Here is a 24,326-nt window from a genome sequence, read left to right on the forward strand (position 1 = left end):
CAATATTTGATAGTGTCTAATATTTAATCAATAAGGTACGACGACGCCTTAGTTTTAATCAATATTTAATAGTTTTAATCATAAATAGATCATATAACACGATTTATTCCGAAATAAATATGCATCTAATGTATAGGAGAATTTGACTAAAAATATTATGAAGTTGGCTAAAAATTTGATACTGCTAAAAATTTGATATAGGAGAATTTTTGTTGAAATTTTCTAGTTAATTTTGATTGTTTTCAAATTAATAAACGAAAATTATATTAGTCTTACATTAGATGCATATTTATTTCGAAATAAATTGTGTTATATGATCTATTTATGATTAAAACTAAGGTGTCGTCGTACCTTATTGATTAAATATTAGACACTATCAAATATTGATTAAAACTATTAATTTGTTATTTAATAGTAATTTTAATAATTACAAAAATTTATTGATATTTAAATCGAAATTTAAAATTTAATTTTATAAAATTAAATCTAATATTGAAATAAAGAAACAAAGTGAAGGATGGAAAAAGGGAAGAAGAATGATAATTTTGAAATAATATCAAATTTAGTACATCATTGAAATAATATCAGATTTAAAATGTAAAAAGACCAAATTGCCCAAACCCCCAAAACCTTCCAAAAGGGTATTTTCGTCACGAAACAGTGAAAAATGACCATTTTCGAGATAAACGCTTAGTCCATGGACTAATTTTGTAGTTCACTCTATAAAATTAAATCTAATATTGAAATAAAAGAAACAAAGTGAAGGATGACAAAAGAGAAAAAGAATGATAATTTTGAAATAATATCGGATTTAGTACATAATTGAAATAATATCAAATTTAAAATGTAAAAATACCAAATTGCCCAAACCCTCCAAAACCCCCTAAAAAGGTATTTTCATCACGAATCAGTGAAAATGGACCATTTTCGAGATAAACGCTTAGTCCAGGATTGTCTGAGGATATTATTAAAGTCCAGGGTTCATTGCCGAGATAAATGCATAGTAAAGGGACTATTTTTGTAGTTCACTCTATTAGTTATAACAAATAATTTTAACACAATCAATTCTTTTTATAAGTCACTTTTAGCAAAAGAAACAAACAACCGATTATAAAGAATAACAGCAAATTTCACAGTAGAAGATCAAACTACCAATTTCAAACCTCCAAGTAAAGCTTGCCATTTTCTAGCATTCAAACCTCCAAACAAATATGCAAAATTATGTTACAGATGCATGATGAGAAGCCACATCTAGTTAGAAATATACCCATCTATACTCATTTCAAGAAAATACACGGTATCCATCCGCACATACAATACTCCCACACGTGTGCCAACGAGACACATAGCCGAGACTTTTAACAATACAACATTGTTTATAATTAAGTTATTATGCAGACAAAGGAATATGAGACGGGTTCTTAAGTACCCATTGTCTCAGTCAATAGTGTTCCACTTACAGCGGAGAGCAGGGAGACCGACCACCATTCACGTAGTAGACAAACAGATAGGAATCGTAATATTGTCCGTTGATGTAATAAAAATTGTACAGCCGCCTTACACACTGAAATGACATTTTCTTGTACAAATGTATGGCTGGGTTATTGTATGAGATCACGTGGAGATAAACAGCCCGGCAACTTGAAAGACTCGAGGCGTACTTTATGACCTCATGGATTAGTGAACTGGCTGAAAATCCGATATCATAGAGTTCAGTAAAAGAAGCTTACACACTACTTAACAAAACAGGGAAAAACAATAATTACCAATTCCCAGATTCCTGTAGGAATCGATGACTCCCAATGTTAGGATGTATACTAACGTTTGATCTGTTCTTGATGCCTCAAAGCTCAATAAATCTTCTACCTGCAAGAAAATTTTCAAAGAGAAATGACTTCTTATACGCAGCATTGTTTGGGTAAAAATATTATTCAATTTGCAGCAAAACCTACATTTTCTAAGTAAAGTGGATTGCTAAGTATCTAATGATAATCGAATTCACCAAGGCTCACCTCACTGTCTTTGGCTGGAATAATCCTTACAGTAACAAATCCAATAAGTTCGTCACTTTGTTCATTCGGACGACTTTGATCAACAGCTCCCCATGACACAATATCTTTCCCATTGACAACATTCTGAAAGAACTCGGATTCATACCTAGAGGAGCATCAAATGGTTTTCAGAAAAGAAAAGAAAGGAGAAACAGTAACTTAGTAAAAAAGAAAGGAGAAATAGTAACAAAGAAAGAAATAAAAACTGAGCTATTCTTCAGAAATTATTTTAACCTTATGGGAAACAGTTCGCCATGAGTTCTCTCAAGAATCTCCAAGTCAGATGCCTGTATTGGCCTATAAACTATAACTGGGCGGCGGTGAACTTTGATGTTTACCATTGAAGGATGTAGCATCAATCCCCAGAGAAGATTTTATGTATGCAGAAACTCCACAAGCCAACGATCTCTTCCATTTATGCAACATTAATTACATCAGCCATGCACACGCCACCATCTTATGTGGCGCAACAGGCAGCACACAAAGGAATGAGGCTCGTGAATTGGCCAAGGAGCCCTTCAGATCGTGGATTGCGCCACATCATCCAAATGGATATGAAATTACTTTTCCAAACTTTCAGTTATAAAACGTCTTCAACCATGCCAAAATCCAAATGGGTAAAAACTATGCTGCACCCATATGTTATGTTATCCTAGCAATCATCAATTAAGCAGGACTCGCCATCTAAGTCAGGTATTCTGAAAAAAGGCTATTATTTCACCCAATGAGATGTTAACTTATGGAGTTTCTTAACAACTAGAAGAACCTGAACACAAACACTAACGCAAATTGATGCCTTTTGCAACAACTGGCCGTTTCGACTAGATCACCAAACAACTTCAATGTGAAACAGCACAAACCGAATAACTTAATAATCAATCTTGCATTTTTGCATAGCTAGTCTGTCTAAATTCTTAACGGCTGATCTATCCATTCGTGTCGATATTATGGTATCACGTACCCAATCAGAAAACAAAAGCTAGAGGATGAAATACCACAGCACATCCTATATAACAGGTGGTATGCAAACTCCTTCACATTACCCCTTTTCCTTTCAGCCACCTCAAGAAACACAAATCTCATTGAACAAAAAACAAACATAAACAACGATCATATCAAAGCTCAAATTGATTTTTAAACACATAAATTCCTCCAAATCCGACCAATTCAAAGTATACTCGTCCAACAAAGCTTGCCGAGACTCATCAAACACAAATTCAAAAATACGATAACAAGCATCGAACATGAAAGAAATCAGCAAAATCAGTAGAGCAGCTCTCCACAAAAAAAATAGCATAACAAATTTACACAGCACAAAAATTAAAAAAGTTGCAAAAGTTACATCTACCATATCAGCAAACGCTCTATCGAATTATAAGAGCAATTTTGAGTGCAAAGGGAAGATCGAAACTGTAGGATTCAACAAAAATCAAAGTTCCAACCTTTAATCAACGCGGAAAGGGGACCAGAAAGAATCAATTTTCCTTGGCTGATACGATATAAAAACTCGGATTGCAAAAGGGAATAAATCCCTCTATCGATTTCGAACCTTCTTCAGCGTAGTCGATACTCGCCTTTTCGTATTATATTCTTGACAAATTTTTTGAGTGAATAGTCAACCAACTACATGCGCAAATCAGGTGTGTGATCTATTCGAATTCGATTATCGAAAATAAATCAATATTACAAATCGGAGCGGATCTCCTACACCACTTTCCCGGCTACAAATACTAATATGGATACATGATGCCCCGAACATAAAATCGAACCAGATTAATTTTATTTTAATAAATTTTACTATTAGTTATTTTATCTTTTATACTAAATTATTATTTTAAAGAAATAATTAATCAAAGTTGGAGTTAAAGATTTAAGTGGTAAACTCACTCGTGATTTCCAAATTGATTGGGAGATAATTATGTATATATCCAATAAAAAAAAGTCACTTATTCAAAATCTACAGATACTATTAACTTTGAAAGCTTAATACATTTCTAAATTATTGTGGAAGAGTAAATATGTAGCAAGTATATTATATATTTTACACTACTTCATATTTATAAATCAATTTTAAATATAAAATACTTAAAATATCAAATTATTTCTCACGACGGTTTTACGATGAATTCAAAACTCGAGTGACTTATTTCATTTGTAAGAGCAACTCCAAGGGAGAAGGTAAATGAGAAGGTAAAATGTGATAACTGCCAAATTTGCCTCTTTTTGATGAAAAAATATACTCTAGGGGGGAGAGGTAAATGGGAAGGTATTATACCTTTTCTCATTTTGAGGAGGTATCTTTACCTCTCCGGAGAAGGTAAAATGGAAAAAATCAGTTATGTGCTTGGCGGCAGATGAGAAGCAGCAAAATATTTACAATAAAATTGAGCATATATTGAATTTTCTGAAATTGATTGTTAGTTTTATGAAATTAATTCTACCAACAACAAAATCTAGAAAAGAAGATAGGAGAAAGAGACATGTGTTTAAGAGATTGGGGTAGTGCTTCGGTTCTTGGCTTGAAGATTGCGGTTCTGTAGAACATGCGACATTCTTTTCATCGGCCTTTATATCTTTTTAGTTTAGAGAGTTTTTAATAGTTTAAATATTTGTTTAATACTTTATATCATTTGCTAAATATGTTGTTTAGTATTTAATATGTTATGTTTAGAGTATAGTTTAATATATTTTTTTAAATTTGTGGATGGATTTTACTTGATGCGTTTGGCGTTTATATTTGATTAGTTTAGGGTTTTTAATGTTTTAAATATTTGTTTGATACTACTTTATATCATTTGCTTTATATTTGGAAAAAGAAACATTTGAACAGAGAATGAATTGCCCATATACCTCTTCAATATACCTTTTATCTTTAGGGCAGTTTTGTAGGCGGGTTTGGATATGTCCCAACTTTATATACATTAGGATATAGCGAAACGGATTACATCATCTAGCCACATGTTTTGTAGGCTTTTAGTTGGGCCCACTGTTTTTAGGCATAAAAATTAAAATATTGACTCACACGTTTGTGGGTGTTTTGGCGGTAATTTTTTCACCTTTTTTGCTTTCTCCCAGGAAAAAAAAATATCACAATTGTAGGCACCATCTTTGGGCGCCACTTTCTTTGGCGAAAAAAGTTAAATTTCTCACTTACATCTGGGCCATGTGGCTATGACGCGGATCACAAATTAAAATAAAACTTTATATAAAAGGTTGATCCTTTTTATGCACCCAGCATTAAATTCACTATTGTTTTGTGGAGACACAAGTTGAAGCTCTGTACTCATGGCTGGACCAAGACGCATCAACGCTGCTATACGCTTGAATGGTGGTAGTCAAGGTGAGGCTATTCTTATTCCATAGTTTGGTTTTGGTATAACATTTGCATTCACTTATTTTTTTGGTCCTATTAGTTGGGTGGAGCGGTGTGCCGCGTACTTACGCCAAGCCGGAGTATGAGCAAAATTACCAGATATTGACTCCGGCCGGTGTTTATATTTTGATGGGTAGGATCCTCAACGTCCGCTGTGGGTGTCTTCTACACCAAGATGAAATATAAATGCCCTAATATTTGGAAAATTGATAGTTGGACTATCGAGGCACTAGTTAAATATATTTTCTTTTGGTCCCACAGTAAATTAAACTATATAAAATTGTATTTCTCCCGGATCAGCGTAATTAGTTAACAAAGCTACAAAACGATGAGAAAATCGGGATTCACTATCAAAGTCACACTTATTCCCATCTACAAAACGTGCCCTTAGAGTTGATTGCTTTTTGAAAAAGTATATTGCACTTTTTGAGAAGGTATAAACATGATATACCCTTTTTATTTACCCTCTCCCCTTGGAGTTGCTAGAAGTGAATAAGCTAAATAGTAAAATCTGTTGCAACTTATCGAATTTTTATCGTGCTTGATTAAATAATTTGTAAGTACCTTATTTATTAATTCCTGATATATTTGTGAAAATTCGAGTTATTTATTTTTGCAATACAATGCACTTCACGTCACAGTAAGGTCATCAAATATACATCATATTATCCAAATCATGTACGACATGCTTGATGAGGAACGAGGAGTAAATGGTGAAGGTAGTCCACTAGTGATGATCTTAGAAAATATGAAAATATGTATGACAACCCAACCACGAGACGAGAAAAGTATGTGCGATGTGCTCGGTCCAATCACGAGACGAGAAAAGTATGTGCGATGTGCTCGGCCCAATCACGAGACGAGAAAAGTATGTGCGATGTGCTCGGCCCAATCACGAGACGAGAAGTATGTGCGATGTGCTCGGCCCAGTCACGAGACGAGAAAAGTATGTGTGATGTGCTCGACCCAAAAATGACACAAGCGGATCAAGCTCTAGTCGTGAAGAGAAGGCAAATTTAGCTACATTCTGCAACAACCTGACATATTTGTAGTTCTTTGTTTCAAACTCCATAAAAATAGCATTGCTAACAGAAAATTTCGAATTGTATTTAGAAAATAATGTTACCTAGGCTACAAGTTAGAGGAAAGCTCCAGCCAGAAATCTATGGTTCAAAACAGCTTCTGCAATAGGCCTTTGTCGATAATCACGGTTCAACATAGCCTGAGAAAACAAGCAACGGGCGAATATCAGCGAAAAGACATCAGGAAAATGGCCAGTAGATCAGTGTGCGAAGAGGGAGAGTTACACGAGCATACAAGAAATGTAGCTAAAAGGGCGAAGGTTGACAATCAACATGACAGATAACAAAGCTTTTGTCATTTGCGGAAATCGAGCTCCCAAAAAAAGAAACTGAAATAGATGCTGTACAAGGAAGTAACAACCTGAAGTAACTCCCATCCTGCACCATCCCCGAGATCTAGAAATTTAACAGCTTCCACAAGACGATCATCAGCCAAACAGTATCTGCCACGATGCATGCAAATAAACTATGATCCTCGAGAAATGTTCAGTGGTTAGAAACTCTGTATAGACATTTGAGAGTTGACATGCTTTGCATGAAAATGTATCATTCCAATAGTACCAAGTAACAGACAACTTACTCTCGCATTGCTTGGATATCGAGTTGGAAGGTATTCTCGAAAAGCCTCTGATGATTCAACAAATAATTGATCAGAAGCGTTTATGATAGCAGACATAGTTTATTAAAAACAAATGTGTACTACGCATTACAATCAAACAAACTAAGATGCACGTGTGACTCACTCGCAATGAAAGACTGTCCATCACTCCTGCCGCACAAAATGGTATGAAAGATAGATAGGCAAATAGAAGACCAGCTTCATATCTGTCCAGAGCCACAAATACAAAGAAACAAAAATAAAAATAAGTTACGAGATTTAATTGAAATAGAAAGCGGAATCGTTCAACATACATATCATCTGCAATTCCAAATGCTCGTTTCTCCATAGGAGTGGAAGCACCAGCAGCAGATGCTCTTCGCCAGAGCCCTTCCGATAGTGGATTTGAATTTCCATTTAGCTCAGAAAATCTTAAAAGCCATCAAAATTTTCAATTAGTTTAAGAGGATGTCTTATGCTTTCAAATCCAAGCCATACCGGCGAGCAGTTTCATTCTTTTGTAACTGAAGAGTAAATGACATTACTACTATACAGCTCCACTCAGCCTCTTGAGCAAGCCTATGATATTGTCCATCGTCAATAGGACCATACCCAAATAAATCCAACGTCCAACTACTCGAGGTTTGAGAGTAGCAGAATTCAGATTCAACAGAAAATCATAAGTATTACATAAAATTGATGAGTCTAAATATATGAGGGTTTCACCTACTTTCATGTTACCTTTAATATTCATAAGCTGATGATGAACCATATATTGTTAGGGAACGTTAATTCTTCATGATTGAAAGTACTTGGTTGAGCATTTTTATACTCATTATTGGAATTGGTTGAATCCTACCTTTTAAATAGGATATGAATCAAGAAAAATTAGCTCACACGATAGAAATTATCAAGGGTCTCAAGATATCCTGAAGTTCCAATCCATTTTAGCAAACAATTATCTACGCTAATCCTCAAAGTAAACGCCCCCTTAGGCCATACCTTATATCAACCGAAAAGGCAAGGTCCCTAAGCCTTGGAACCAGATAAGCAGCATCTTTCTCTGCAATTGTACTGAAATTTGCAAAAGACAATTATTTCAAATTGTTAAACAGACAAGGAACTTTAGAAAGAAATAAACATGATTTTGTTTTTCAGAGATCTTTAAGAGGCATACTTAAGAGCAACAGAAGAAGGTCCAAGACTTTGATGCAACCTCTCGTGGTCATGCATGTAAGCTAAGCCACGAATTACTCCCTGAAGGAGTTTTGTAATGAAGTATCTTCTCCTCTTTATAGTTTCACTTTTCTCGAACGGATTCCAAAATGCCTGCCCTCCAACATCACTATATTTTGTCATCTTTTCACTCACAACTTGTGCATAGCCAGCAGCAGTGTACTTTCCATCATTCCGAAAAGCAAGCCACTGCAGACAAAAAAATGTTATATTTTCCTTTAGTAAGTACCCGAAATTTTAACTTTCAGCATAGACATTTTAGCATTGATGATTCATACCTGCTCACCAGTTTTCGTCTCAAATCCTCCAATAAGTACCTGAATATTCGAGCAGGCTATGGATTTTGAATTGCTCTACAACAATGAGCATTTCATATTATAAAATGAAGGCGTGTAAACAATAAGCATAGACATACGGTCAAATATAGGAGTCAGACAAAATACTTGAAGGGAAGCATGTGCACTGAGCTCATTCGCAGCCATCAAATCAGCTTCGAAGCCTCCAACTTGCTGACCAGGGTAGACCTTCATGACATTGTAAGTCCAATTAGGATAGTAATACAACAAAAAACATAGAAGGTTCATTAGGCTTCAGTGAAGAGAACATTACAAACAAGACAGCAAGTTTATCTGGCTCTCCAACTACAATCTTGGCATATTCGAAATCTATATGTACAACATAAAATCTTTCGAACATATAGCACATGAATGCATCAATATTCACCTTAAAAATAACGGAGCTACCTCGCTGTGGACCTCGAGCTATTCTTCCGTCATACAATCTGCAAAGTAGCTGCCACGTATAATATAAGCAGCACACCCGATAACGGAAACCCAAGTCACGAAACACTACTTATATACCTCCTATTCGTAAATTTCACATTAAACACGCACATACTCACACACACAATGTATAAGTACAATCAACAATATAGCATATGGCTAAGGCCGAACCAAGTCAACAATTACTACATAAAACTCCATTAATTCACTAATATTTCTTAAATTTCAAGCTAAATATCCCATTCCAATCCACATTACGGACACAGACACAATGTGTGTGATATAATGTAAGATTAATTGCGAACCAACTCAAATATTACTCCTTAAACTCATTTAATTCACTAAGCTTCCTTCAATTCCACACTAAATATCACATCTCAATCCCACAGGAAACTCACACAAGAGACAACACACACGCATATATGTGAGCAACTGCACATGCGCACCTAATTTTCACACTTCCTTCCCCAACATCCTGAGCTCTCAATCTCCCAATATCTCCAGCCACATACTCCATATCCGTCCCCGATTGCGGCCCCGAGTAACTGCAAAAACATGAATTACTGATTTAAGTCATCATTCGCAGTCTTCTCTAACACTTAGCTACGCACAGGATCGTGAAAAAAACACAAGAAGAAAACGAATTCAAACCTAGTAATGTTCATAAATCCGTAACTGCCAATCAGCCTCCCGACCTCGAATGAATCGGAATTCGTAATGAGAGACGCTTTGCAGCACCGATCGGCAGCTCGTCGGCGACGGAGATTCAATCGTGAGCTGAGATTCAGCTCTCCGAATCTGAAGAAGCAAACGCGGGAAGAGAGCGACGGATTGTTAGCTGCTGACAGCATAATTTCTCCTCTCTCACTCGCAATTACTGTTCCTGATTTTGTTGGACAGTTGATATTCAAAGAGAGTGAGGATAGGCCTTTCTGCCACGTGGCATTTTGCAAAAATATCTCGGTATAATTATGATATTACGTGGCAGACGGTTACAACTTGCAAAATTATATCCCAGTTGCTAAAATTAATTTATAAGTAATACTTTGATATTAATCTCGCATCTTGTAGCTGAAATAAAATATTAATATAACTGGAAAGTTTATCTGATCCAATAGTTTATCTGATCAATAGTCTACTTTTTTCTAGATATTATTCAATAATGATTTAATTTGTCAGTTTTAAGTATTTAATTAGATGTGTTTTATAATAAATTTAGATCTATAGTAAGTATATGAAAAGTTAGGTAAAAAAGGATCAATGTCCCATTCTTATGCAAAGGCTTAAAAATAGCATTACAATTCTGGTAGCTTGTTTGTGGATTATTATAATAAAAAACTTGACACTATTACTTTCTTCTTATAATTATTATTTATAAATCATAATTATTCACAAAAATCTTCAAAATGGTTTATTATTTTACAAATATAATTAATTAACCTGTTTTCAATATTGCTAGTCCACATTACAATTTTTTTATATTTTATAAAATGCTAAATATTTTCATAATCAATGTAAAACTCTTAATAAATTTTGACAATTTTAAATATATTAATATAGTAATATAATATCAGTAAATTAGAATTTTAAATTATGATCTTCATTAAAAATAATAAGTGTGTTATTTGATTCCTTTCTTTATCATGTATGTCATGGAATTTGATTAATTAGTGAATAGTTGAGAAATACTCCTGTTATACGGAGAGTACTTCATTTGGTGATATATATTAATCCTACTTATTAGAAAAAAAGGTTATTAGTAGCGTTTATGTAGTTCCACAATCGCTCTCCTAATACGGCCAACTTTTTCACATCAACGCTCATTTAATAAAAATCACTATATACATTTGTAATGTTTTTTCACTAGCTCTCTTATTATTTGTCACTCATTATTCATCATCTATATCTCATAATTTTTCACCACTCATACTGTTGCAGCTTTAGCCGACACCAATATGGCTTACTACCCACAACGATTAACATTTGTCTGAGTTTCCATTGTCAAAATTCCAGCTATACTACTATGAATAATAAAATATTGGTCAAATTTAAATAAAACTATTGGTTAGATGTATGTTTAATAAAATCATAGTAACAAATAAAGTTAATATATTACTATTATATCAAAATTATATAATTTTATTTCATTTATAATTCATAAAATATAGTAGTAGTAGTAATTAGTCCATATTTTATTTTTTGTATATATTTTATCAGATCAATAATCTATCGACAATTTCTTTGATAAAAGGGAACCGTGTTATGGGTTTCCATTTTTCTCGATCCCGTTACTATCAGTAAAAAATCAAGCCCATCACTCCACCCCTTACCCCTTACCCCTTACCCCACCCCGCAACCACCCCCACCTCTCTCTCTCACACACACACACACATTCTCGAGTCTCGACCCATCTCTAGCGCTTTCCTCTCTCTTCTCTCCCGCCCCATCCCTCCCCCTTCTTTCTCTCGCTCTCGAAATCTTCCGCACTTTGTGATTCAGTAGATATGGAGGCTGGAGGAGGAGGAATCTCAACGGCGGCGACGTCGCCGCCACCGTTTCTGAGTAAGACTTACGACATGGTGGATGATCCGGCGACGGATGCGGTGGTATCGTGGAGCAAGAACAGCAACAGCTTTGTTGTCTGGAACGTGCCGGAGTTCGCTAGAGACCTTTTGCCTAAGTATTTCAAGCATAATAATTTCTCCAGCTTCGTTCGCCAGCTGAATACTTATGTTAGTTATTTCTCTACTGTTTTTTCTTGCTTCAAGTATTTTTAATTGAAGTTAGATGCTCACAAAATGCATAAAACTCTTAAATTTGATCGAGATTTTTGAGATTGATAGTGATTTTTGGTGTTCGAACTCAGTATAAAGACATTAGAGTGTGAGCTCTGCTTTCTGCTTTGTGACCTAACAGTTCTGCTCTTTGGTGGTTGAATGTAGAAGTAGTAGTAATTGTTACCTTCATTGAAGTTGCTTGATTGTGAGGTACAAATGATTAGGTTTACTTTTACAGAATATATTTGGATAAGCATCTTCTAGAACTGCTATGAATAAAAACTGTGGTATATAAAAAGATGATTGAAGATTTTGGAATTTGGTAATGATTTTTTGTGAAAATACCATATCAGATTGTTAGCTCTGCTTTTGGCTTTGTGTACAAACAGATCCCCCTTGGTTTAGTATAGAAGCAATAGATTACTTGTTGATTGAGGTTGCATCTTGTATAAACAAAGGAGTTTAGTTACTTCTTTAGATTCCGGTTTGCAAAATTATATCGAACTGCTTTGGTTTAGTGTAGAAGCGGTAAATTCATGTTTATCGAGTGTATGAGCCAACGAATGATTTTAGTTGCTACTTTAGATTCCTGTTTGCAAAATAATTTGAACTGCTGTGAAAGCATTTGATGAGGCTGCTTTTTTGGTACTCCAATTTAGTTTATAAAAAGCTTTAGGGATCGAGTGCTTAAGGATGTTGCGCACCTATCATCTTGTGTTTTTTTGTGTATGTCGAGCCTCAGTAATTCTTTTATAGTTTGCCCCCTTCTGGTGTCAATCAGGGATTCAGGAAAGTTGATCCCGACCGTTGGGAGTTTGCTAATGAGGGGTTTCTTAAAGGTCGCAAGCATTTACTGAAGACCATAAACAGGCGTAAATCATCCCACGCACAAGGCCAACAGCAAAACGTTCAAGTTCAGAATCCCCCTGTCCCGTCTTGCATTGAGGTTGGCAAATTTGGGATGGAGGAAGAGGTTGAAAGGTTGAAGAGAGATAAGAATCTTCTCATGCAAGAACTTGTTAGGTTGAGGCAGCAGCAACAAACAACCGACAGTCAATTGCAGACTGTTGGTCAGCGTGTTCATGTAATGGAGCAACGACAAACACAAATGATGTCCTTCCTCGCCAAAGCTATGCAAAGCCCTGGCTTTGTATCACAGATGGTACATCAGCAGAATGATAGTGGTAGACATATTTCTGGTGCTAACAAGAAAAGGAGGCTACCGAGTCAGGATGAAGAAAGTTTAGCTCACAATTTGAGTATTACATCGCCCGATGGACAGATTGTCAAATACCAGCCTTTGATGAATGAAGCTGCAAAGGCAATGCTGAGACAAATCATGAAAATGGATACGTCAAATAGGTCCGAGTCTAAACTGAGCAATCCTAATGGTTTCTTGATTGACAGTGCACATTCTCCCTCGGATTTATTAGATAGTAGTAGTTCAACCAGTAGAATATCAGGAGTGACTCTTTCAGAGGTTTTACCCAATACGTCCGCACTGTCTGAGGTCCAATCTTCCTCTTGTCTGACGCATGCTAGTGCTCACAATACCCTCTTTCCGGAGGCAAGCACAGGGGTACCTGATTTCATTCTCGCACAAGGAATCAGTCCAGGAAATAGCATCGACCTTCCTAATGAGCCATTTAAGGGGTCCGAGCCTACAAATTTCAGTTCTGTGGATGTACTTCCTGGGTTTGTCGATGCCCCTATACCTCCACCGTCAGATGAACCTTTGGAAGACTACGATGTTGACATTTTGCTCGATGACATTCATAAGCTGGCAGGTATGGGTGATGATATTCATAAGCTGCCTGGTATAAGTGATGATATCCATAAGCTGCCGGGTGCAAGTGACGATATTCCCAAGCTTCCGAGCATAAATGATGTATTCTGGGAACAGTTTCTTCCTGAGAGCCCCTCCCTTATTGAGAAAACAGATGAGATAAATGCTGTCGATATGGGACATGAAATGAGCACGGATCAGTTCACCGAACTAGAAAGTGAATGGGACAGGCTGAAGAGTTTGAATAATCTTACCGAACAGATGGGGCTTCTCACATCATCTGCGAAGATCGGTTAACGAAGCATCTGTCCACAGAAACCACCCTTTTCAGAGGTATATTTATCTTCAGCTTACTAGAGATGAATCATAGCCCATTTTACCACATTCCTCAATGTCTATGTACCATATATGCTTACCTACATGACATCAAAGTTTTGACAAATGAGTCCATTGATTGTCCGACACGTGGCAGTTGGATCCATCATTTTTTATGGAATATGGATACACTGACGGTTATGGTGGATCCGTTGTCACTTCTTGGACAATCGTAGGTAAATGGTTGACTCCCACTTATACGTGATTCCACACTTTCATGTGGACTTGACATGGGATTCATATCGATCCAACCCCCGTCCACGGATGACAAATCCATTTGCGTCCCTTGGGCCCACATCCTCAGTGGCACCCCTCTGGTCACACCTTCGGGTAGCCCTTTTCTGTAGGTCGTCTGGTTGGACCAAATTGATAAGCATATGAGCCCTAACTTAACCCAAAACCATGATAAAAGGTATAGGTCGACTCCTACTTATGCTACAATACACATTTTCATGTGGGACTGGTGTGGGATTCTTATCAGTCCATCCCTCTTTCGAACCAGACGGCAATCCATTTGCTGCCCGTTTGGCCTACATCTTCTTTGGTCACATCTTCGGGTAGCCCTGTAGGTTGTCCGGATCCGACTGGTCGGACCAAATTGATAAGCTATGTGTCCTAACTAACCCAAAACCATGATAAACGATAACAGAGTCGACTCCCACTTATATGCTATTCCACATTTTCACATGAAACCGTTTGAGATTTGTAGAATTTTGTAAAATAGGATGTGGAAAATTGAAGATTTTGCCTTTGTTCAGGTGGGTGTAGCATCAGGCTTGGATACAAAGATACTCTACTAAATAGTGTGGACGATTTGTTGCAGTCAGAAGAAGCCTTTTTCTACTGCATCCGTCTGATATACTGTTTTTTTATATATAGACAGAATATGTTTTGACGCAAAATGTGTGAATCATTTTGAGTCTCGAAACAATGTTTCTAAGCTTCGTTATACATTTTCTTCATGTTCATAGTGTGTGTATCTGCAAAATTTGGATCAATTTTCTTTTAAGATCTGTATGCAACTGCATTCACTTTTGCGACTGTCTTTGTGCTATGGTTTTCCAGCCTCTCTGCTTTGACGCATCTCCGACAAGGCGCTTGAGTGCCTCCTCGCTCCTTCACGGCTCCTCTGATGCTGTCTTATTGCGCCTCCTGCCGGCGTCTGCGCACTCCTTTGCGGCTCCTACGATGGATCAGATAGCACATTGGTTCGTGCTCAATTTAGTTTGATTCTAAAACATTGGATACGATTTTGCATGTACGTTTAAGTGACTTTGAGAAATCTTGCAATTATCCCAAAATGAAACAATCTTGAATATGAAAATTCAGATGAAAATCAGCTCGAAAAGTCATAGTTTAACATTGTTAGCAATTATCACACAATAAAATATGCAGGTTGCTAATATGTAAAGTAGTACTATATTATTGTTGATATAATATAGTACTCCTACTACTTATGCATTGCCAAACTGGTGAAAATGATTAAAATTGAGATATAAGCTCAAAATTTTGATTTACATATCAAATACAACTTGATCAAAATTAAAGCTTAATAAGAGAATATGAATAATGTTAAACTTCATAATTATAAGGGCCATTTTTAATGTGCGGGAAATTTGGTCATTTTTTTTTATCAATCGGCCCAAAATAAAATTGCCTATTATTCCGATTGGGAAAAGATAAACGTACATAATTGTACATGTACATAATATTTTAAAAAAATTTAGATTTAAGTGAATTTAATTAAAAATTAATTTTGTTATTTATTGTAATATATGTAGCAATAACAAAGAAGTGATATAGAAATTTTATATTGAATCGTAGCATGATTTCGACTATGATTTGAATTAATATACAATATTTAGTAGAAAATATATATTTTATTAAATATACAAATATTTAAGTATAAATTTTAAATCTTTCTTGAAGTGTTGCAAAATGATTAGTATGAAATTTATTTTAAATCAATTAATGTTTATAAAATGATTTTCAATGTAAAATGTTTAAAAAAGTTCGGTTATGTACGTACGTATACGTACGTTTATCACTGCTTTGATCCACCTAAAATTGCCATGCAAAATTAACTTTTTAAGATAGTCGCATCGGTCATTGAAGTGTAGAGAAAAATGGAACCTTAATTTCCTAAACCAACAAAATTCATAACTCAAATCTCCAACTTCTCTCGCAAACTCTTCGCACGGAATTTTACAGTTTATTCACAGATTCAAATCCCTCTCGCATCTCTCCTCTGATCACACGCACGCGCATGCAATGACGGTGAGCATTTATCTGATTGATTCACTTTTTTTTCATTTTCGGCACGAATTTATCGAATAGCGTTGGAATTTTCAATTTTCTTCCCGTTTTTTTCGTGGTACTTATGTTGATTGTTGAGCAAGATTTAATGGAAATTTAGGCTCCCGTGAATATTTGGTTTCGATTTCAGATTTGGTACTGTGCTGCTTAAGTGGATCGAGATGAGATTATAGCTATTTTTTCCTGATTGGTTTTCAATTTGTTGAGCATTTTTGGATGTTTTCACGTGAGAATATCACTATTAAACTGGAATTGAGGTTATTCATAAATCATCGATGCGATTGTGTGTGTGTTCATAGATATAACAGTAACTGTTTTATCGCCATGAGATTGATAGATGAGCTGGTGATTATATTTGGAACATAGCTACTAAGCTGAATTTGTTATATCGGTGGCTCAATTCATTAGTTTTGTTCATCAACTATTGACAATAATGGAGACTAACTTGATGGTTCGAGCTAAGATTAAGAATGCTTTATTAATTTTTGTATGGGAAGGTTGTTTCCTTGGTGTATATTGGTGCCTATTCTCTCTCTCTCTCTCTCTCACACACACACACACACAACAAAATCTGCAAAAATATTAAATGTGCACCATACAACCTTTAGGGGGTATTACTTTGATGTATTATTGTTAGAAAGAAGAGAATCAATGGTTAAATGTTAACAGTCCCACTTGAAATGTTAAATGTTAATGTTGTGCACCGTACATACAGTATTTGAGTTGGATGGGGTTATTTATGAAGGATGGATGTTCATAATGTTGAACTGAAATTGTCAAATTAAAATCCTCACGCTTATACCATTCCCTAGCTCTCTCTTTCCCTCTCTCTGAATCCTATCTATCGTAAAACAAAATCTGCAAAGAGATTAATATGTACTACCTTACAACCTTTTGGGGGTAGGGACTAATATTTTGATGTGTTATTACATTCAGTTATTTGAGTTGGAATGTGATTATTTATCAATGATAGATGTTAGTAACGTTGAACTTGAATTGTATATTTGAAGACCTCTCGCGCCTCTACAATTCCCTAGCTCTCTCTCTCTCTCATTTTGTCAGCTTCTTTGTTCATGGCAGACCAAGACTGTGAAAGTGAGCAATGTCTCACTGAGTGCAACAGAACAAGACATCCAGGAGTTCTTTTCCTTCACTGGGGTAATCCAATACGTTGAAATGAAAAGGTTCCGTGACAGATCCTTAGATGCTCGGACTCTTGCTCCATGTTTGGTTGGAAATTCTCATTTTGCGTTTTCTTGTTTTTCAGTGAAAATGAGAGATCTCAATCTGCATATGTCACTTTCGCCGATGCTCAGAATGCAGAGACTGCTGTTCTTCTTTCGGTACCCTTCACAATGCTCTTATCCTATGTGTTGTTGAGCCTGGACGATAATCTGTGGGAAATAGATTATATGAAACTGTACATGATTTTTTCCCACATCTGCTAGACTTGGGAGTGGGTTTTGTTTGGTTTTAGGAAAATGACATTTATTTGTTAACCGTTTAGTATGTAACTGCTCACAAATCCAAACTATTTGGACTAACTGATGGGACCTAACATTTTGTTTTACCGTAATAATTGACATTTAATTCGAGACTTTGGCTGAGCCAAAAATTGATCATTCTTTCTGATTAAAAATTTTGTTTTCTCCTCACAGTTGAATGTCCTTCCTTTCCTTAATCCCTTAATTGTTTATGTCCACCAGTGATTGTCATAAAGAGACTCCATCATATAGACTTTCTAAATACTGATTACTGAGGTTTGTTTTCAGCCAAATGCAGGTTGATTTCTGAGTATTTGCTATGAATTATAGAAACGTGAAATATAGGAAGAAACTCCTGTTTCGTTGTAGAAGGCAAACTTTTAAGCTTTCTGATCTATTGCAGGGAGCTACAATAGTGGACCAGACAGTCTCCATTTCCCTTGAACCAAACTATACGCTGCCAGCATCGGCAGCAGCAGCAGCTACAGTATTGAAACTTTTGTTTCATCATTTTTTCAAATGCAACCTCTTGTGTGGATTTATTAAACATATATTTTTTTCCAGGCATCACAAGGCGATAATGCAGGTGGTGGTGTTGCAGCTGCTGCGCAGAAGGCAGAGGACGTTGTCAGCGGCATGGTAGCCAAGGGTTTCATATTAGGGAAAGACGCCCTTAACAGGGCAAAGTCTTTCGATGAGAGGCACCAACTCACATCAACTGCTTCAGCCACAGTAGCATCGCTGGATCAGAAGATCGGACTGAGTGAGAAAATCACTGTCGGAGCAACTATAGTCAATGATAAAGTGAAGGAAGTAGACCAGAAGTTCCAGGTTTCCGAGAAGACTAAGACAGCTTTTGCTGCTGCTGGACAGACCGTCAGTACTGCAGGAACGGCCGTCATGAAAAACCGATACATCCTGACTGGCGCTACGTGGGTAACCGGTGCTTTCAGCCGGGTTCAGAAGGCGGCCGAGGATGTTGGACAGAAAACGATGGAGAAAGTCGCGGAGGAAGAGCAGGGGAGAAATGAAGCTCAAGGTTACACTAAGCTCGACACAACTGATTCGCCCAATGCTGCTCCGACTACAACAAATCCGACTCCGACTCCGACTCCAAGCGACCAAAAACCCGACTCTCCAAAGGGATTGATTCTCTGAACTATATGAGGTGAGAATAATTTGTGTATATATCATACTACATGCTTTCTGATGCTTGAATCGTTTAGCTAGAAACTACCTCTCCTTTTGAACATTTTGTGACTGCCTTTTTGAATAAGAAATTACTTCTTAGATATTGAGTCATTGACAAGCACTTACCATCTTTGATTTTACTAGTAGTATATTTATATGATTCGATAGCATTACAGCTTCATATATACTCCCTCTGTCCCGCTCTTAAAGTGCAGCATTTCCTTTTCAGAACGGGATTATGCATATGTTGTTTTGTGAGTTAGAAAGAGAATAATGTAGAGAGATGTTTTGGAAATTGGGATGTCTCAAAAAGGAAAACGAGTCACTTTAAGTAGGACGGAGAAAGTATTTGTTTCAAATTAAGTTATGCGTGTTTCTACTCAAATTTGAAAAATCAGGCAAAGGTTAACATTTGTTTTTTTTTGTAATCCTAAGATTGGTAGTCTATTATTGTAATGTACCTAATCAACTTCATAGACAAATAAGCCAAAGTAAATTAATTTGCACATATTTTTGGTAAAACAAATGGAGATGGTTTAGCTCTTGTGTTTTCCACATTCTAATTTAGAAAATACAGAAAATATAAAGATTCATTTGGGAATTATGTGCATCTCTTATCATTTTTTTATTTGTAGTATTAAGTTATGTTTTATAAAACACAACGTTATAGCATGATCCGATCTTAGCTCAGTTGGTAGAGCGGAGGACTGTAGTTGGTTTGCAGATAATCCTTAGGTCGCTGGTTCGAATCCGGCAGGTCGGATTTTTTGCTTTATTTTTTGAGGTTTGTATTTCCCAGTAGTCAATTACTTGGAATTTCAAATACTCCTATAATTTAAATAATAGGAGTAGTACTCTAGTGTGTTTTGTCTACTTTAAAAAATGGTGTATATGCTTAAAATTAAAACCACTTAAATTAAGCAAGGTGGGGTAGGCTGGATATTTAGGAATTAGGATGACTAAATCATTGATCTTACTGGATTCAATTTGAATTCAAATTTACATGACACGCGATAAATAATACTAATAAAAATATAAAATCCATGAACAAGCACATAGGGGAGATGTATGATCAAAGTGATGCAAAGGGTGCTGATCATAAGATCATTCAGTGATTCAGAAAACTACAAAACGTTTGATGTTAATATGGTAGCAACATGGGAGATCTCATTCTATAGTTCAATTGCTGAAAATTTTGAAGAAACGATCAATATAATCCTGGCAAAATCGCATCTGCAGATCAAATTTGTTGTCGTCATTGTCGTTTTTTTTCACATTTTCCTGTTTCAAGCTGACTATAAAAGTTTCAATCCACCAGTCACATCATCAACTAGCTCCGCTGGTCCTGCACAAAAACTTCGAATTAGAAGTCGATTCTGCTTATTCGTCTATTATTATGCGTGTGTACGAGAGAGAGCTAACCTAGGACTGCCATGACAGTTCTTGAATCTGAAAAAACAGGAAATAGATGAGTGTTGTTAGACAATGAAGTTAATCTGGATTCTGGAACAGGGTGATCATCTTATCGCGAAAAGGGATGAGTGTAAAGCATATTCTCTCTTCATCTCAAAACAAATTGAACATAAAATCAATATAATCATTTCAACATTCCCAACACAAGAACTACATCAGGAAACAAAGTTTTTTGTCACTACTCACTTGGAGCAATCTGTGTTCTTCCAGCATCAATTGTAACATGTGTTGGTAAGTTCAGCGATTTTGCCCTTTCCTGCATGAGTAACACAACGGGGTTAGACATTAAATATAGCTGCTTACTGGTATTAGAACTTCAACTTCTTTGTGAGATGTAATTGAGAATATATCCAGTAGCAGTTAAGTATTTACGCAAAAGATCAAAGTAATTTGAATCATTTTATCCATCTCGAATTATATCTCTTTCTAGTCCAACATGCGATTCTATGATTAACTACACTGTCCCTTATTCCTATGAGAAAATGCATGAGCAGATGGGACATATTGATTCATGAAATGTAGATGTGATCGTTTTTATTTGACTTTCTTATTCTTTTCTGGAACAAGTAAATAATCATATACAAAGTATATTTATGTTGGTACTTAATATAGGGCACTACAACATGCTTCACAACATTAATAACAATGTATAACTGATAAATGATAATATAACCATTGCCAACAGTCATTCTTGACTCTAACAAAATAATGCAGCATTAATATTTCTATTCTTGGTGATGGTATAGTCATAGAAGCTAAAACAAATGCATTCCATAAAAAGGAAATGCAATGGTTTGACCTGTAGAACAAGCATATCATCCTCGCTTTCAATTTTCACCACCACCTTAACCTGCCCACACATCTCCCATCTGTATCAAGATCAAATTTAAGCAGTAAATAAATGTTTACATAATAACCATGAGAATCATTTTCAATAGGTCAAAATGTACCTGCTTAAAGATTTTGGTGCCCGGTTCAGGATTTTCTTGTACAGCCCCAAAGTCGCATGGCTAAAACCAGAGGAAAGTTACTCTACTTTGGGCCACAGTAATAATCTATGTACGTATATCAAAAGTAATGGTAATTGCACGCCAAAGTTCTTTCAGACATAGACGGACCAGAAAAAAAGAGCCACAAGATTTCAACGGGACTTAAATGAATATCTAGATATACCAACAGATTCCACGATATTAATTTCTAGTAATATATTTCCCATATACTATAATGATGATGCGGCGTGAATGCTTCAATGATCTTTATATGCTTGTCTTCATAACCCGATTCAAGTTGCCAGGTTTCTATATGAACAATAAACCAGGTGATACTTGTAAGATACCAATGTCAATTAGTAAGAATAGAAGCCATTAGTTACTTTTTCAAGAAAAATAATATACACACACACTCGTCCAAAATACATCATACAGTAAGTAGTCCACACTTTCCAGGGAAGCTGGTATATTGAGACGTCCTAGACAATGCAGACATTAACCTTTCGTGCCTCGAAATCAAGGCTTATAACCTCCAATTGACATTAAATACACACTAGAAATCCAGTACTTAAATGTTCAGTTAGTTTACCACCGTGTACAGATTCTTTTATTCCCTTTTACCTGTTCAACTTAAGCAATTGCTTTATATAGGTAGTACCTCTAATACTCAACAAACTTACAACATCATACAAAGACACTATTAGTCAAAGACAAGATAACCACCAAATAATCAATCAATAGAAGAGAAAAGAAAGCAAAAGGCATCATGTTTACAGCAATCATCATGGAAACACTCACCTGCATTGGGCAGCAATCTTCCCTTTCCCCATTTTCAAATCATTCCGCACAACCAAAACCTACACTCAACCATCATGATTCATACCACACAACACCACACACACACACACACAAACTACAAACAATACCATCTTGAAATCGTCGATAATTTCAGCTAGTTTTTCAACCTCCAGCAGCGGTTTGCCTCGATTAACCTTCTTCCTCCCCTCCTCGTTAACCTCAGAACCTTTCGACGAGCGCCGGGAAGAACGCCTCAATCCAATTAGGCATCCTAGAGCGAAGCAACCCGCCCCAATCAAAAATGCGCTGAGCCAAGTCATCTCTATCATATCAAACCCCAGAGCAGCACTCTGCACTGCATTCAATTCACCAATTTGTCAGACAAATTTCTACAACTAACACACTCTGTCACATTGCACAGTGAGAAATTCATACAGAAAGAAAAAAAAAATTATAAACAGAATTGGACTATTCACAATCGACTGGAAAAGGGAGATGGAGAGAGCGAGACCTGTGAGAAGCTGCATCGAAGAGTTCCCTGAGGTCGAGAGGAGGAAGATACGCGGCGTCTCGGATTGAAGAGGGAGGTTTTAGCCTATGAGAGAGAAGAGTCGGAGAAGTATTGGAATTGGAAGTTACACAGATACCAGGCTGGGAATAGGGCTCTGTTTGGCCTTTACTTGCTTTTTTTTTCAAATTTTGTGTAGCAAGAACATGAGCAAATTATCTAAAAAATTCTAATTTTAGTTTATTCGCAATTATAGAATACTTAACAATCTTAAAATTTTAAATTTGAATTCATTCTCAATCATTTGCTCAGCGAAAATTTTAGGTGAAATTGGTTCCGATATGGGAGTAGAAAAATCATGCTAAACGTTTAAATGATGTCATTTACACATAAATTAAATTAAATGGTGTCCGATTAAAAATTATCTTTAATATAATACACGTAAATGAGTCTAGGCCTGTCAATCCAACACCCGATATCCAAACCCGAAAAAAGTCATATAATTGGATACCTGAAACACAATTTTTCGAGTATCTGATCGAGATCGAGTAGTGAAAATTTTGGATTATCGGGTATCGGGTTACCCCCGATATCCGATCAGGTATACCCGAATTATCCGTTTTATTTTTTAAAATTAATAAATTATGTTTTTATTATAATTAAATATAATTTAATTTCTTAATTATATTTTAGTTAATAGTACTTAATAGTTTGCGTATAAGATATGTAATTTAATTTCTTAAGTACATTTTAATTTCATTGATATGTGATCTTTCGAATTTTGAGTCTTTGATGATGTTATTGTTAGATCTTGATTCTTATGAATTGTGATATTGTGGATAAGTGATTAAACTTATGCATTATTGAATTGTGATGTTTATATGGGGATGAATGTTTGAACTTATGAATTGTGATGGTTATTGACTTATTGTGGATGATGGAGTAATAACTTATGAATTTTGTATTTTTCAAAGTTTGTAGTTATTTTCTTTTAAATTCGAACTATTACAAGAATTTTGTATTCCTAAAAGTTTGAAGTTATTTTCTCTTAAATTCAAACAACTACAAGAATTTTATATTTCTAAAAGTTTATAGTTATTTTCTCTTGAATACTACTTCAACTTTGTATCAAATTCGAACTAAATAATATTAAATAAATTCTAAAAGTTTGTAGTTGACTTTTTTTGAAGAAAACACAATTGGAACTGGATACCCAAGTTGGGTATCCGGGTACCTGAAATTAAATTCGGGTCAGGTATCAGATATTGGATTTTGGAAATTTCGAGATCGGTATTCGAAAATTTCGGATCGAATATCTGTGGATACCCAATTTGACAAAATGACCGTGTTTTTTAACCAGATAATTATTGAGAGCAAATTAAACTTCTTGATTTATCTAGGTACTTTTTAAAATTATAGATCAAATTATAATTTGACGAAACTTTATTGTTTCTTCGATAATAACCTACGAAATTTACAGATATTTATATAATAATATTTCATCTGT

The 24,326-nt window shown here is 35.6% G+C and overlaps 5 protein-coding genes and 1 non-coding gene across 8 annotated transcripts; 3 read left to right on the plus strand and 3 right to left on the minus strand.

Moving 5' to 3' along the window:
- Positions 1–1,386: 1,386 nt before the first annotated feature.
- Positions 1,387–2,494, minus strand: LOC125219266 (histone acetyltransferase MCC1). Its single transcript, XM_048121192.1, has 4 exons — positions 2,286–2,494; positions 2,013–2,157; positions 1,767–1,866; positions 1,387–1,689 (listed from the first exon to the last, which is right to left on the minus strand). Exons 1-4 carry the CDS (start codon positions 2,405–2,407, stop codon positions 1,457–1,459), a joined length of 600 nt encoding a protein of 199 aa, XP_047977149.1. The 5' UTR covers positions 2,408–2,494; the 3' UTR covers positions 1,387–1,456.
- A 3,576-nt stretch (positions 2,495–6,070) lies between these two features.
- On the minus strand, positions 6,071–10,000 carry LOC125185693. The gene is made up of 13 exons (XM_048082272.1): positions 9,774–10,000; positions 9,569–9,667; positions 9,064–9,121; positions 8,784–8,864; positions 8,619–8,693; positions 8,282–8,529; positions 8,107–8,178; positions 7,419–7,535; positions 7,250–7,331; positions 7,087–7,133; positions 6,868–6,949; positions 6,551–6,646; positions 6,071–6,461 (listed from the first exon to the last, which is right to left on the minus strand). Exons 1-12 carry the CDS (start codon positions 9,971–9,973, stop codon positions 6,563–6,565), a joined length of 1,245 nt encoding a protein of 414 aa, XP_047938229.1. The 5' UTR covers positions 9,974–10,000; the 3' UTR covers positions 6,071–6,461; positions 6,551–6,562.
- A 1,493-nt stretch (positions 10,001–11,493) lies between these two features.
- On the plus strand, positions 11,494–15,361 carry LOC125222172 (heat stress transcription factor A-1). Of its 2 annotated transcripts, none has more exons than XM_048124661.1 (3): positions 11,494–11,854; positions 12,681–14,018; positions 15,126–15,361. In XM_048124661.1, exons 1-2 carry the CDS (start codon positions 11,627–11,629, stop codon positions 13,980–13,982), a joined length of 1,530 nt encoding a protein of 509 aa, XP_047980618.1. In that variant the 5' UTR covers positions 11,494–11,626; the 3' UTR covers positions 13,983–14,018; positions 15,126–15,361. The 2 variants fall into 2 exon arrangements, with proteins under 2 accessions (XP_047980618.1, XP_047980617.1); XM_048124660.1 differs by lacking the exon at positions 15,126–15,361 and adding an exon at positions 14,819–15,028 and having other exon boundaries at positions 11,495–11,854.
- A 791-nt stretch (positions 15,362–16,152) lies between these two features.
- On the plus strand, positions 16,153–19,181 carry LOC125224179 (binding partner of ACD11 1). Its single transcript, XM_048127538.1, has 5 exons — positions 16,153–16,337; positions 17,457–17,560; positions 17,644–17,719; positions 18,264–18,347; positions 18,425–19,181. The coding sequence occupies exons 1-5, from the start codon at positions 16,332–16,334 to the stop codon at positions 19,016–19,018; spliced, it is 864 nt and encodes a 287-aa protein (XP_047983495.1). The 5' UTR covers positions 16,153–16,331; the 3' UTR covers positions 19,019–19,181.
- A 546-nt stretch (positions 19,182–19,727) lies between these two features.
- On the plus strand, positions 19,728–19,814 carry TRNAY-GUA. Its single transcript is given in 2 exon segments — positions 19,728–19,764; positions 19,779–19,814. It is a non-coding gene; the product is annotated as a tRNA-Tyr (tRNA).
- A 315-nt stretch (positions 19,815–20,129) lies between these two features.
- LOC125218805 (peptidyl-tRNA hydrolase 2, mitochondrial) lies at positions 20,130–22,980 on the minus strand. 2 transcript variants are annotated; one of them, XM_048120577.1, is made up of 8 exons: positions 22,823–22,980; positions 22,440–22,666; positions 22,312–22,370; positions 21,475–21,534; positions 21,324–21,393; positions 20,711–20,780; positions 20,474–20,500; positions 20,130–20,396 (listed from the first exon to the last, which is right to left on the minus strand). In XM_048120577.1, the coding sequence occupies exons 1-8, from the start codon at positions 22,836–22,838 to the stop codon at positions 20,347–20,349; spliced, it is 579 nt and encodes a 192-aa protein (XP_047976534.1). In that variant the 5' UTR covers positions 22,839–22,980; the 3' UTR covers positions 20,130–20,346. The 2 variants fall into 2 exon arrangements, with proteins under 2 accessions (XP_047976534.1, XP_047976536.1); XM_048120579.1 differs by having other exon boundaries at positions 22,440–22,661; positions 22,823–22,971.
- Positions 22,981–24,326: the final 1,346 nt, after the last annotated feature.

Source organism: Salvia hispanica, chromosome 4, assembly GCF_023119035.1.
Source record: "Salvia hispanica cultivar TCC Black 2014 chromosome 4, UniMelb_Shisp_WGS_1.0, whole genome shotgun sequence".
Classification (NCBI taxonomy): Eukaryota; Viridiplantae; Streptophyta; class Magnoliopsida; order Lamiales; family Lamiaceae; genus Salvia; species Salvia hispanica.